At 38.9% G+C, this 16,043-nt stretch overlaps 1 protein-coding gene across 2 annotated transcripts in view; it reads left to right on the top strand.

The window, feature by feature from the left end:
• The window catches only part of cpsf2 (cleavage and polyadenylation specific factor 2), an 80,678-nt gene extending 65,416 nt beyond the window's left edge, over positions 1-15,262 (top strand). For both annotated transcript variants that reach the window (XM_064341058.1, XM_064341057.1), the window contains exons 13-15: positions 9,268-9,579; positions 10,947-11,081; positions 14,903-15,262. In XM_064341058.1, coding sequence (XP_064197128.1) covers positions 9,268-9,579; positions 10,947-11,081; positions 14,903-14,995 — 540 coding nt within the window. In that variant the 3' untranslated portion in view covers positions 14,996-15,262. The remainder of the gene's footprint in view (positions 1-9,267; positions 9,580-10,946; positions 11,082-14,902) is intronic.
• Positions 15,263-16,043: the final 781 nt, after the last annotated feature.

Genomic DNA, 16,043 nt, shown 5'->3' with positions numbered 1-16,043 from the left:
AATCCAGGAAAGACTTCCAAAGTGGACTGATTCCTGGAAAAGGTGGAGTCGGGGCTCTCATTTATGATAAAGGCAGAGAACAAACTTGTTCTTACGCTCAGGCTTTAATCCATGAGCAAAACTGGAAACTAACATTTTGTCTTCCTCGGAGTTACCCGCACATTCCAAAGAGGGCATGTATATAGCCTAGTGCCCAATTAAGAATACTGATCATAATATGATCTTGCAAAATAAAGAAAAACAAAAAAAAAATATAGACGCAAGCGGCAATTCCGGGGTTCAAGCCAACATGGACCGTTAGAAGGTGAAAGCTACAAAGTGCAATAAGAACTAGTTAGAATCTGAGTAATTGTAATAGTCAAGTCCATTTATACATACAAGGAATTTGACTTGACACAATATGTTCATTCTCAATGAATAAATGGAAAGGTTTAATTGCACAACAAACTAACGGTAGCATAGGACCATCATCATCATTTCATACAAGAACTAAACTCCTCAAAAAAAGTTTGGAAATTTTTGTTTGGGCGATCATATCTCTCTTGTTACTGTATTATTAGCATTGCATATTATATCATTGGAAATCCTGTTAATTTCCCTTTACAATGATGTCCCATTTGTAAGGATCATGCATTTGTGGGATGAGCAGCGCAGCTGATTATGTGGGTGGGGTCCCAAGTGAAATGTGCCAAATTTCCCTGCCAATGTCTCAAACAGTGTATTCTCCTGTTGGTATTGACTCTATTGTTTTTGAGTTGTTTGGGGGGTTGGATGATTGAACTCTCCATCAGTAACAAGGAACAAACAAGTCATATTGGTAATTTTACGCTTTATTCATTGAACAAACAGTCAGGAGCCTAGCCTTAGTAGCAGGTGGAAGAACCATACGCAGCTACAACAGCCTGGCACCTCCTCCTCATGCTGGTCACCAGCCTGGTCACACGTTGCTGTGGGATGGCATTCCATTCCTCAACCAGGATTTGACGCATCACAAAAGGGGACTTTTTTTTGTTGGCTAGCCGATAAAAATATGCCGATACCGATAATATGAAAAATGTAATTCAGTCAGTTAATTAATGGTTCTTGAGGCAGATTTGTAGAGTGAGGATAGAGATGGATGTCGGTAGCAGGTTTAATGTAAATCGGACTCACGGCGTAGGGGTTATAACTTTGCAAACTTCAAAGTTTTGACCTTTATAGCGCCCCCATCAGGCCTATTGGGGTCATATTTCTTTGGCAGCATTTGCACACAACTTCCAATCAATGGGCAGAATTTCATGTCTCTACCATTTACCATCTCTCGGGAATTTGCGCAAACATTTTTGAAGAAGATTAATAATAATCCAGCACAAAAGCAAAAACAATAGGGTTTCAGCCCTTCAGGCTTGAACCTCTAAATATTAAAATAATAACCAATGATATAACTTGCGTAAATTCTTTTAGGTGGTAGGCTCAAGGATTCATCCGAATAATAATCAAACCTATGGTTTAATAAAATATAATTTATTAAACAACCAACAAACAATCAAACTAAAATCATTAAAGGCTAAATAGAAAGTGAAATAATAGCGGAACTAGACTGTTTTGCATGTGTCTAGTCATTTGTGTTCTCCAGCACACGTGGGGCAGGGAACAAAAGCTCCTCTGTTGGAGCAAACTTATGAATCAGCTTTTAGCATGTGCTGCTAAAAGCTGGCCTGGAATTCAGGGGAACGGCGTGAATAAAGGCTACTGAAGTTAGCTACGTCTAACTAATTTCAGCATACCTTTCACTTCTAAATATACAACACCATGTGTTGAATGAGTATGGTAGTGCATGAGATCACGTGTTCAGATCTCGGTTAAAAGGACGGCGGAGTGTAAGCTAATGTCAGTCAGTACGTTTAAATGCACAGTTGAAATCGAGCTAGATTAATAGCTCGATTTGGCCTAAAATGAGATTTAATTGGATTTTTGTCGTTGTCCCAATATACATGACTCGGAAAGAATTGAATTATTGACTGAGGTGTGTCTGCCTAAGGCTTCTTATAAATCCTGCTTCCTCCAATTTTGTCGCAACTTTTTTGAATAGTTTGTCATTCCGCGGTTTTCTTCCACCCATGTATTTTAGGATATTTAACTCCTTTAGTTGCGATAGCATGAAGTTGGTCTCCTTGTCAGTCCAGAAATGTGTTTTTTTTCCGCCATGATACTAGGGAGGGCAAAACGGAGCTTTAGAATGTCGCCAGCAGTGTATGCGCATGAGCTCGACAATGCATTTCTCACAGAAAACGTCGTTTGTCACTGTTTTTTAGTTCATTACAGTGGTGATAGACGTGACAATACTTAAGTGGTACTGTGCTGTTAGCCTTTATTGATCGCCATACAAGGTTAATGTGAAGTACAATCGGAAAGCACTAACCCATAAAAATGTACTTTGAATGGCAGGCTACTTGCTGAATCAAACAGTAAATGTGAAAAACATTTGATTGTAGTCAGCGGCACCAAAATTTTCAGTGACACCCTCAATAAATGGCAAAACTCCCAGTAGAAGAATGAATTAAATCTTTTAAAGTTATATATTTTCTGAAACGTCATCAATTCCGCTTGGCCACTGTGAGCGTAAAGCTGCTATGTACATTACGGAACATGCGCAGAACGCCTAGGCCTATTGTAGTCCGATTGAAGCGTATACATGCCGTAGTAAATTGACCCCGAACCGCGTTATCTAGGTATGTTAGTCCGACTTTGAAAAATTCGTCTTCATACAATTTCAGTCGGACTACAATGTTTACATGATTTTTAAAAGTCCAGTTTTAGCCAGACTAATAACAATAAATCGACTTTTTCAAACATCATATAAACCCACTCACTAATAGGGTATATACGTTAGCTATGCGGGCTAGGCGGCTGTAGCTAATTAAGAGACGCGATATAATCTAAACACAAATATTACATACAATCCATGACAATTCCTTAAAAACAAAGAACAAACAGAAGTTTCCTAAGCTAGTTGCTGCCTGGATGTTTGTCAGTCTTACTGGGAAGTGCAGATGACTCTGTAGTGCTGGCTTGTCCAAGAGAGCTGACCTCAGCACCTGCTGTGAATCTTTTCCTCTGTCAGTAGAAAAGTTGGTCCTCGTTCTGGTTCTCTTTCGTCCTGGAGCTGGAAGTTACTTTGCTTGGTTGGAGGAAAGTACATGGACTACACGCGTTTAACTTTAACGTTACTATGTTGCAGAACGATAGCAAGGGTAAAGTTTAGTAAACGAATTGATCCCTTGATGGATCCGTTTCCTTAGCCTACTTGCAGTACAGCTAAAATATTTACTTTTAGTTATAAACTCCAGGCCCACCATGTGTCTTGCTCGTGCCCGGGACAAGATGATCTCAAAAGCCCCCCCCCACCCTCCCATGCGCAAAAGATGAAATACAGCAACAAACTGAGACATGCTATCATTTCCAACTTTAATGCTTTGACGTCGTCCATGGATTTAGATTTCACGAGATTATTCCAGCAGATTATTTAAAGGTTAGAGGGCCCTTTTGGGCCCCCCCTTGACCCAGGGCCCGGGACAACTGACTCTGTGTTCCCCCCGTGTTGGCGGCCCTGATAAACGCCAGTTGTGGCTATAACTGGAGAGAGAGCCTCTCTCTGTGTGTTTCTTTACAGGTAGGACTTAACTTTCATTAGGCCTGTGTCCTAAGAGAGTGCCTTGTGCACGTCTCTTCAGTCAGGCAGCAAAGAGCAGAAGGGGTGAGGACTGTCAAAAAAGGCACCTTTTACAGGCAGCAACAGGAAGTACCCAGTCCATGTGATCAGTGTCTGTGACCTTGTGATCATCACGTGACGTCATTGCACCAAAATGGCGCCCAGTCCTTACATACCTAAATGTGTAATCTTTAACTCTTGTATGTTTTTCTGTATTCTCCAGTATGTAATGTTGCCTTGAATGGGGATTGGATGACATTAAAACAATATTCAACCATCCCCCAAAACGTTTTGTCGATGTTCCAGCTTTGTCAAATCCAGTGCATAAAACACAAACACGACTGAGCTACCAACTAACGCTTACGTTACAGTGTGAAATATCCCCATTATAAAATACCACTAACATATTTAAAGACACTCAATTTAAAAAATAGCATGTATAAGCAAAATATTTTGAGCAGTAATACGTACATATCAAGGATGAAATCTTATCTGTGTTCAAAAGATAGACAGAGACAGAGAATTAATGCTGTTCTCGTCTTCTACCATGTGCAGTGTCTTTTACTACTACCGTAGACTGAATGCATAAAGCATCTATAATGAGACAAAACTTTTGGTTACTCCAAGCTATAATACGCTATTCCAAAAGTTAAATTAGACATATCATACATCGTTAGAAGGCTTATTCTGTCACCTGTTGGAAAGAGTAATTGTCAATCAGATTGTACTACAAAGGACGACAACACCATAAACAACGTGTGGTATTACGCACAGCTATTTTGGGAGGTACCCAGGCATCACAAATGAGCGTATATTTCTCAAACGGATTGTCCAAGACAGTGAATGACCACTCAGTCTCAAAAGGGACATCTCTATACGTAAAACCAATGGTAAGGTTGTATATTTATTCTATATTTAGTTGCAGACGGTAGAATGACATGGTATAATTTTAGAAAAATGACTTGTTTATTTCAGTGTTCAGTGAGCAGCGTTTTTCACAGCTGTACTGGCATACCTTCAGCTATTGTTGGTTTTATCTTGTTACTATGATCGAATACAATTTTTTAGTGGTAAAAGAATGTTTTCATGTATGCCCAGATACACTGGACAATAGTGCCTATCTTCTGTGTGGGGTGTAGTTACAGATGAGACTAAAGGGTGGGGTGCTTGGTGAATGGACGACCAGCGTGACAATGGTGGTGCTTAGAAACTCTGTCTTTGGCATAGTAGTTCTGAATCGTCTACTAATAAAGCTGGAACACAGAGTTTGTGTTTTGAATACATAATTTGGTTGCAGGAGCACAGAATGACTGAATTGGGCTATCTAGGCACACTAGGGGCATGAAGGGGTTAAAGAATTATTGGATCAGTTGGACGGGTGCCTGTGTGTCTTTTGCACATGCTACTTTAACTTTTTTTTCCCCCAAATTACAAAAACCCAAACCCTAGTTTTCATTTGTTGTTCATTATAGTCATTGACAAGAACTTCATTAAACTTCCATATGTACACTTGGTGTAGAAATGTATTTGTCCTGAATTCAAGCTAGTTCACTTATACACAGCATTCATAGTTAGCTAGTTGAGCGTCTGCTATAAAGTTAACCCTATCGACTAGCACTGAAGGACATAGAATTAAATAATGCGGAAAAAATAGCCAAATTGTCAAATAGTACAACGGTAAAAGTATCTTTAATGTCTGTATTGTTTAGCTAGGTAGGTTATTTTTTTCGTAAACCCAAATTAGCACTGCTGTAACGCATACACTGTTGTAAAGCATAGACTCTTCATACTTTGATGCAAAAAACCCAGTCTCGATTTTGATAAAATTGGATGATGAAAGAAGTTAAACAAACAAAACCAAGTCAGTAATTTGTGTTGTTTTAGGCTACAGGTATTATCCGTTTGAATAGTTTTTGTGTTAAGAAATAAACAGGGATTTCCCATAAACAATCATTTCCCTATTATTGTGATTAATAAATGCTGAGTTGTGGCAAATTACATCCACGAGAAAGTGCTTTATTTATTTGCGCATTAGGCGAAAGAAACTGCAGGGGGCTCATTTATAAAATGAACTTGCGTGCATACGTCAAGTGAAGACCTGGCGTAGAGCCAAAGCTGTTTCCATGGTCAAATCGAGTCATGTTGAAATTTTATAAATCACTACTTTGACGTGATTTTCTACGTATGCGCCACACAGTTGATCTAAAATACGTTTTATAAATGAGGCCCCAGATGTAGTAACCTAGTATGAAAGTTGACCAATGTCCTCTATTCTACTGTCCGCTTGTGGAAAATAACGCACAGGCCAGTTTAGAGGGAGTGTCACGTGCATTGCGCCTGACAATAAGCAGCTAATTTTTGTTAATTATAGGCAAATGATATTCGAATATATTTGAACGCTAACTAATTGCAAAAGCTAATATTCAAACTCAGTTTCATGGCACTTTTGACAGCCTTACACTGCAGTAGTGCTAAAAGGCACTATATTATTGTAAATCGATTTTATAGATTCGATTTTATATTTTTGTCATTTTCCTCCTTGTGCACTCTCACTCTGTTGCGATCAGGATGTTTACTGCTGACAAGCTGTCAGGGAGCTGAATACAGGTCTGAGCACACAGCAAGGTAAAACCAAGTGGTGATTGTTTTTAAGTTAATTTAGTTTGTGTGATAACTATTATGAACACATTTTGTACATAGAAGCTTTTTAAAAGGACAGCTTTTGACTGAAATACAGGGATTAGTAAAAAACAGAGTATGGCTAAATAAAGAATATTTGTTGGTGGGGTTCCAGAGGGTACCACCCACAATGAAATTAGAATTTAGAAGAAGTGGAATATTGCTGGGGAAAAATATATACACAATATTCTAATTTGGAGAGGTTTGGTGCCATTTGAAGAGGTTTTCTGGAGATTTGGGCCCAACTTTGGGAGAACGCATGTTAAATTTTACTGCTTTGTTCAGTCCACTCCAAACTTTTCCCTGGTGTTTACATTCTGGGGTACGATTTGAAAAAGGTCTGGTTTCCCATATCAGAAGTACATATAATTGCTTCAGAATAAAGAAAATAAATGATTTTTTGATTTCTTTGTTTTTCAGAATAAATGTGTCCTGTATGTTTACAGAGGGGGACTACCATAGGATCAGGGGATTTGGTCACTTTGGGACAAATGTTGTCTTTATTTCAAGCTTTAAACCATGTCTGTATTGTATATAATTTTTAGATAATGGGGTTTATTTAAGACAGGGGATTCTTACAAAAAAAACCTGGATTTTAAGTGGGGTTTAACCTCTTAAGGCACAAGCCAAATTTTGCCAATCCTTGCCAATTTAGGGGGTCCCCTATTTAAAGCTTTATAACTCCAGACGTGAACACCACAGAGACTTGAAAAATGGCTTAAATGAAGCAAGACATTTGTACAATTTACAATACTAACAGATTAGTTTATATTCATAATTTTGGAAGAAATAAAGTGCCACAAATGCAATTGTTTTGACAAAAAATCCAAAATAAATTTGCACTTTTTAAGTTTGCAATGAAATACTGAGAGATTGCATATATGTAGGAGGTTAAACTATACATGTGCTAGGTCAAAAACTTCTTGACCACAAATTCATAAAATCTAAGGGTGGATATGTAGAACTACTACAGATGTATGAAGCAAAAACTAAGCAGTGTACCCAGCATCTCCAAATCTATCCAAAATGTCTAAATTATGCATTGCTGTAAATTATAACACATCCACGTATTTCACTACAAATCAACTGTTTTGACTGTTTTTTGCATAATTTTCAAATGGGAATTACAAGCTTTCAGTCAGTACAGTGGTCTAAAATAGCTAGGTGTCCAGAAACATATCCAAAATCTCTCCAAAATTGAATAAAATGCTTTTTGCATATAAAGGAGCCCCTTATGAGGGTTTAAGATGAAACATTGCTATCAGATTAAAAAAATAATGCAAAAATATTGTCACACAATGCGGTACAGTACCTAAATGTGTAATAATTAACTCGTGTGTATTTCTATACTCTGTACTCTCGTATGTTTTCTTGTATGGGGATGAGACAACACGAAAACAATTTTCACCCGTCCACCACGTTTTGGCAATGTTCCAGCTCTGACGTCATCACTGTTGCATGTTTCACAAAAACTATTATACTTCCATCTAACGCTTACATTACAGTGTGAAATATTTACATTATATAACACCACTAACCTATTAAATAACGTATATAACCGAAATATTTTGAGCGGTAATACTTACATAGCAATGATGAAATCTCCTCTATGTTCAGTAGATGGAGACAGAGACAGTATCAATGATATTGTTCTATTCGCTTCTGTTTTGCTCCAGAAAACGATGTCAGCTAGGTCTATCAGCAAACATATGGCTTAGCTATGTTCAGAAATCCTCAATAATAATAGTATTTTCCAAGAAATTATGAAATATCCTTCAACACGTTTCGTTAGGTGCATCGTATTTGTCTGCTAACAGAGTGCATGCGTAAGTGAATGCGATGCTAAGAATATTTTCTGTTACGCTGACCTATAAAACGCTATTCCAAAAGCAGAATTAGACATGTTATACATCGTTAGAAAGCTTATACTCTCGCCTACTGAATAAATGAATTGTCAATCAAGTCAGACTGTACTAAAAAGGGCCACGACGCCGTAAACAACAGGTGTGGTGTTACGCACAGCTATTTTGGAAGATACCCAGGCGTCACAGATGCGCCTATATTTCCCAAACGGATTGTCCAAGACAATATATGACCACGCAGTCTCAAAAGGGACATCTCTACACGTAAAACCAACAGTAAGGTTTTATGTTTATTCAATATTTAGTCCCAGATATTGACTGTAGAATGACATGGTATCATTTTTAAAAACTTTTTCTCGTTTATTTCGTTATTCAGTGAGCAGCGTTTTCACTGCTGTATAGGCATATCTTAGGGCTATTGTCAGGTTTATCTTGTTGCTATGACGGAATACGATTTTTTAGTGGTGAAAGAATTTTTTTATGAATGCCAAGATAGACAATATTGTCCATTATGTCAAGGGTGGGGGGTGTTTTTTAGATGAGACTGCAGGGAGGGGGTGTGTGTTAAATGAACGACCGGAGCGACAATGGTGGGGCTGCGAAACTCCGTTTTCGGCATAGTTGTCATGTATCGTCTACTAATGAAACTGAAACAACTGTTTTCATCTCACACTTTGGTTGCAGTAGCACCGAATGTTTGAGTTTAGTAATTTAGGCACGCGGGCGTGCCCACCACTAGGGGTTGTGCGCTAAGAGGTTAAGGGGTTAAGGATTTTTAAAAAAACGTATTATCATTTTTGTGCATTCTTGCTGCTTGCCATGCCTGATTTTCAGTTGCCATTCATGTATGTTTCTTTGAAAATCTCTTGAAGTCTAGAATGAAGCCTGTAGTAGCCCGTGCTCAATTTTGGCACCTGTGATTTTGCTGCAAAATAAGAGAGCAATTTGCTGTAATTTTAATTGATAATGATTGAAGTCCAATAATCATTGTTATCCGTGTGTGTATGTATCTGAAGGCATGTGTTGGTCTTGCAGGTACGACTGAAGGACTCTCTTGTGAGTTCACTGCAATTCTACAAGGCTAAGGACACAGAGCTTGCCTGGATTGACGGGGTGCTGGATATGCGCGTGATAAAGGTGGACACCGGTGTGGTGGTGGAGGAGGGTGAGATGAATGAGGAGGCAGAGGAGGGCGAGCTGCCCATGGAGGTGACTTCCAGTCTGACAGCAGACCACAGTGCCGTGGCCCAGCAGCGTGCCATGAAGAGCCTGTTTGGAGAGGATGATAAGGAAGTGTCTGAGGAGAGTGATGTCATACCCACCCTTGAGCCACTAACATCACAAGAGGTGTGAACAGAAAATGGTTGGTTATACAGAAAAAACAAGAAAGGATATAGGACAATCTGGGAGATAGGATAAGCATTTAAAATAACAAGAGTAAAGGGAGAGGAATATAGGGTAATATGAGAGGAACAAGGTTTAGGGAAATAGGAGAGAGGGTAACAGGAGAGAATGGATAAGAGTTTAGGGTAAAGGGAGAGGGAATAAGGGTTTAATGTAACAGGAGACTGGGGATTAAGGTTTAGGGTGACAGGAGATGGTGAGATAAGATGTACGGTAACGGGAGCGAGGGAAGCGGGCGGGGTTCATGGTAACTGGAGAGAGGGGAGCAGGGTGTAGGGTAACAGGAGAGAGGGGAGCCAGGTTTAGGGTAACAGAAGGGAGGGGAGCAGGGTGTAGGGTAACAGGAGAGAGGGGATCAGGGTGTAGGGTAACGAGAGGGGAGTGTTATTTTGGGTAACAGGACAGAAGGGAGCAGGGTTTAGGGAAACGAGATCAGGGTCCAGGGTAATGGAAGAGAGGGGAGCAGGGTGTAAGGAAACAGGTGAGAGCAGAGTAGGCTTTAGGGTAACATGAGAAAGTGGCATGGGGTTTAGGGTAACAGGAGAGGGTGTAGGGAAATGGGTCAGAGCTAAGTGGCATTTAGTGTAACGGGAGAGAGGAGCTGGGTTTAGGGTAACAGGAGCGGCGGTGGGGGGGTTTAGGGTGACAGGTGAGAGTGGAGTGGGATTTAGGGTAACAGAAGAGAGGGGAGTGTGATTTTGGGTTACAGGAGAGAGGGATTGCAAGGTTTAGAGTAAGGAAAGAGGGGTGCAAGATGTAGGGTAACGGGAGAGAGGAGCACAGTTTAGGGTAACAGGAGGGAGGGGAGTGGGATTTAGGGTAATGGCAGAGAGGGGGGCAGGGTGTTGGGTAACTAGAGATTATTGGGAATGTTAGTAAGTGGAAAGAAGGCAGTGGGAATTAGGATAACAAGAGAGGAAGGAGCTGGGTTCAGGGTAACAGGAGGAGGGGGGGCTGGGTGTAGGGTAACAAAAGAGTGGAACCAGGGTGTTTGGTAACGAGAGAGGGGAGCAGGGTTTAGGGTGATGAGAGAAAGGGGGCGTGCAGTGTTTCGGTAACAGAAGAGAGGGGAGCAGGGTGTTAGCTAACCAGAGAGGGCATCAGGGTTTAGAGTAACAAGTAAGAGGGGAGTGGGATTTACAGTAACAAGAGAGGAACAGGGTGTTGATTAACCAGAGAGAGGGGAGTGGGGTTTAGGGTAACAGGAGTCAGGGTTTCAGGGTTTTTGGTAGAAATGGTCGTAAGATTTGGGGTAACAGGCAAGTTTTGCTATGTTGTGAACGTATTATTGTTTTTTTTCCACCTCACAGATCCCAGGTCATCAGTCTGTTTTTATCAATGAGCCTCGCCTGTCGGACTTTAAGCAGGTTTTGCTGAGGGAAGGCATACAGGCTGAGTTTGTCGGAGGAGTGCTGGTCTGTAACAACCTGGTTGCAGTTCGCAGAGTGAGTTTCAGGCTAGTGGAATATCTGTAGCATAAATAATTATGGATAATCCCATATTAAATCAGTTTCTCTGCCTTTTGTTTTGAAAATCTCACAGAAAATTGAAATCAGATTTGGTACCTACAGGTATGCAGTACTTATATTTGACTAAAATACCGGCACTATACATATTTCGCATTTGTTACATGAAATCTCCTAATTTAATAAACAAAAAAACTTCAAAAACTAAATTCCAATATTTGCTAAAGTGGTTTAATCAGAGATAAAGGTTGGAAAAGATAAATGCAGGTACTGTTAAAAAAAAAAAAAAAAAAAAAAAACTATTTAGTGCATACAGGCAGGAATTTGTAACTGCCTGTCATGACAAGGCCAGGGTTCTGGGGGCCACTGGTGCCCCATCAGGGTCCAGGGCAGGCTATGGTGGGGGGACAAGGGGAGCAGAGCCTCCTGGAAGCTCTAGCATTTGCATCATATTTAGGGATAAAAGGTGAATTTCCTTTCCCGTAATTTGAGGTATATGTAAGGAATAAACCACAACAGGCTGTCTCATTATTGGAAAATAATGTACGACCGAAACTGTTTTGCCCCATCACCACCCTGAAGTACATTATTTTCCAATAAAGGAACAGCCGGGAGTGGTTTATTCCATTTGTAAAACGGGTTACCGACAATCCTATATATTAGTTACTTTTATATTTATTGATTTTTATTGACTTAATCAGCTGAAATTGAAATATTCTTCCTCTTTGGATCTTTGGGCTTATTGTTTTATCATTGTCAAGCAAAACTTGTTCTATTTGGACCATTGTTATGCAAAACTCTGGTTGGTAGTTCTAATTGCACTGTTGTTAAGCAAAAACCTCTGGTCGTTAGTTCTATGAAAACAATCATTCTATCTGGAAAAAATAGTTCCTTTTTGTTTCATACTGTACAGTTAGCACCAATTTTGGTCATTTTGCCATTACATTATTTAAGAAAATAGCTTGAAACCATAATTCAATCACATTCATCTCCCTAGCTGTCTTGCTTTTTAAAATGTTGTGGTCACGCAGTGTAGACAGTGTCTTTCTAAGACCCTCTGAAACTGGGTTAGAATGCCAGCTACCTTCATGAAAAGTTTGTTGTCACTTGTCACCTCGCCAGTATTACAAATCAGCTGGGTTTTCGGTCAATGGTCTCACGGCATGCTTGTTATCCCGGCTAGCTAACAATTGAATTATATTCAAAACAGCGGTTACTATAAACACAGTTGTTCACAAAGATATGGAAAGATAATGCGTCCCTGTAGCCATGAGTTAAATATGGAATTACTATTTTACTGTCCAAATAAGGGACGATTCCATATTTTGCGGAATAGTTGGCAACTCTAACTTAAGCTAGCTACAGTAGGCTAACTAAACCCGTGATTCAACGTTGCCATCATTTGTGAAATTGGACATTGAAAAGGGGAGGGGATGTAACAATAATTCAAAATCAAAGAATAATGTTGCCGTTAAACTGCTTCTGAATGTTGGATTTTGTAGCGCATTGATTTTAGAACTGTTAAAAATTGAAAATTAATGCACACCCTGGGACCAATCAGAATCAAGTATTTAGTCAATGCGTTGCATAAATGTATGTATTTGTAATTGAAAGAAAATGTAGAATGCAAATAACTTTGTTGAAAAAAAAGTTTTATTTCAGTGACTTCAGTTTTCACTATTTCAAATACTACAATTGATTAGTATGTAAAATATAATTCAGCTAGGGAAATAATGAAATAAATATTTTGAAAGTGAGAGCAATTTTTCCAAATTTTTTTTTACAAAAAACAGTTTAAAAAAGGTTATGTAAATTGACTAGCTAGCTTTTAAAATATTAATATAGCAGTGACTAGCATATAATGTAAAACTTCAGACATTTAGAAATTTTAATGGTGTTAATTCACTAGCTACAGTTGAGGCCAAAAGTTTGCATACAACTAGGCTAAAGACATTCAAACTCAATTTTTCAAAACCCCACACATTTCATGTTACCATACATTTCCTTTAAGTCAGTTACGGTATCCACTTTATTTCCATAAGAGGTCATTTCAAATTAATAGCTAAGAGAAAGATTTATTTCAAATTTAATTTACAATAACCAAACATATGGCCAAACAGTTACATTTTTGTTTCATCTGACTAGAAGACACTCCTCCCAAAGGCTAGGTCTTAGTCCTGGTGATCACCTGCAAACTTCATTCTGGCTTTTTTATGCCGGTCTTGGAGTTAGGGCTTCTTCCTTGTGTGACAGCCTCCTCAGGCCATGGCAATGAAAGATTCTCTTAATGATGGATGTAGATATTTTGGTACCTGATGCCTCCTTCTTCACCAGTTCCTTTGTTTTTGTCTTGGGGTTCAGTTGAAACTTTTGGATCAAAGTCCGTTCAGCCCTGGGAGTTCATTTGTGCCTCCTTCCTGAATGATGCAGTGTCAGTGTGGTCCCAAGATTTTTAGCATACAATTGTTTGTACAGATGCTCGTAGTACCTTCAGTTGTTTGGAAATTGCTCCTAAGGAGGTCTTGGCTGAGTTGCTTGGATTTTCCCATGGTATCAAGGGCAAAAAGGCAGTGGCTCTAAAGGTAGGCCCTTAAATACAGCCACAGGTGCCAATTAACTCCCAATTAACTACTAATTATGACAATTGGCCGATCAGAAGCAAATAGATCAATTCCTGGAATCTTCCAGACTGTTTAAAGAGACAGTCAACTTGGTGTATGTAAACTTTTGAATTCCCACTGGAATTCTGATATAGTGACTTAAAGCTGAAATCAATCCATCTTTAATCGATTGTTTTAAATGTTTTAAAAATTTAAAAAAACCTCTGATGTGAACAAAGTAGATGCCCTAATTGACTTGCCAAAAGAAATGTATGGTAACATGAAATGTCGGAGTTGTGAAAAACTGAGTTTGAATGCCTTTAGCCTTGGTGTATGTAAACTTTTGGCCACAACTGTAGTACAATTACACTTAAAAGAGTAGTGCCTAGCATCTAAAACATAGGACAGGTTTGTAATTCCTGCACCCTGGAGAATATTTAACAGTTAAATGCATCTGGTGCACTATGAGAGAAATATTAAGAGGCTACATCATTGTATCACCTTTTAAGATGCTTGAGCCATCAAAGATATTAAGTAAAAGCTATCACATGTGTTGCACTGGTTTGTTTAAAGTGTTTGGTATCACTCTCTGATATTGCAGTAAACAATTTGGCACAGCATGCTACGTCAGATTTAGAGAGAACATCTACGTAAAATCTTGATGATGAATGAAAGTTACAGTAAATTCAAATAGCTAAAATGTGTAGTCAACAGGTTTCAGTTAGAGATTATCTAGCATGGAGATATTTTAACTTCATGAGCTTGATTAACATTCAACATTCATAACTTGATTAAATTCAGCTTTGAATCAATTTTTATAATCAACATCACGTTACATATCTCAGTTGGGATATTGCTTTTCGAATGTGATGCTTGAAATTACATTGCCTAGTTGTACAGTATACAGTAATTGTGTAGTTAACTATTTAATCGTCTATTGATGGTGACTGCTGATGGCAGTTATGGGTAGGGCAATACTCTTTGCATGTGACACTTGGGTACCTGATCTTTCCATATTACAGCCTTGCAAATACATGTGAAGTGAGTGTAACCTAAATTTAAAAAAATAAATGTGTATATATATATATATCAAATTACCACCATTGTTTAATTTCTCTTTTGAGCTATTGAAAGTGGTCTCATAATGCTTATGAATGTAATTTATTTTTATTCAAAATATTTTGCCCTTTTGTTTTTCAGACAGAAGCTGGGCGAATTGGCTTAGAAGGCTGTCTGTGTGATGACTACTACAAGATCCGTGACCTGCTCTATCAGCAATATGCTGTGGTTTAGGAGCAGGCAGGTTGCAGCAGCTCTGTGATAGGCTTTCACAGGGTTTTGTCCCCATTGGGATGTCTGCCCCCATCTTATTACAGATTTGTTTTTGGTTTTTGCTATAGTTTGTACTATCTTGCAGCAGATGCCATCCCCACCAAGACCCCTGTTGAAATAGAATTTTCCCCTCAGGGTAAAACTCTGAACTCTAGAAACTTCAGCAAATAGTATCCCATACATGATGGTTATGCCCTTTTTAAAAATAAAATATACATTTGGAATGAAGCATTTATGAGCAGTGTGTTTCTACAAGAGGGGTCTTACAAGAAAATGCCATGGTGAGAGATGGACAGAGAACAGTTAGCTTTTGGTTGTGCTCACACATCAAATGAAATTGCAACCATATCGTGACAAACTTGGTTTCCTGTCTCAAAGTTGATTTCATTAAACTCCAAAACCAGAGTCATTCATAATCTTGAGACCAAGATGATACACAACACTTACCATTATTGTCAGCCTTATAGTGATATTCAATGAATCCTTTTTTTGAGGGTGGGGTGGACACCCACCTGTAATGAAAGGGGGAAGTCAAACTGAGAGACTATTACATACATTGTCAATTCATGCATAATGGAGAAACTTTATGTAGGGTACCAGTTTAGAACAGTGATGCGTTTATTGTGTGTGTGTGACGTATTCACATTTACGCACTATTTAAACAGTAGTTTCTATTTTTATTGTATGTGTCTGCCTTGTATTGTGTGACAGTTATAAGTTCAATATAGAAACTTGTTTGCAACTTACTTTTTTGAAGCACATAACTACTTTGAAATTCATGGTTGAGCTGTTAAAGGCATACGATGCTGGACTTTTCATCCTGTATTTACGATCAAAGAAGTCTCCTCCTCCATCTTCAACCCCCCGCCCACTCACACCTGAGTACCCGACCAAGCCACAGAGACGCAAATTCATTAGAAACTACTGGTAAATTTCTCCCATCAATTACTGGGACAGGACATTAGACTACATTGTGCGGTCAGAACCACAAACCGGGCACATAAAAATA

This window comes from Anguilla rostrata, chromosome 6 (genome assembly GCF_018555375.3).
Source record: "Anguilla rostrata isolate EN2019 chromosome 6, ASM1855537v3, whole genome shotgun sequence".
NCBI lineage: Eukaryota > Metazoa > Chordata > Actinopteri > Anguilliformes > Anguillidae > Anguilla > Anguilla rostrata.
This window is presented reverse-complemented; position numbering and strand designations above follow the sequence as displayed.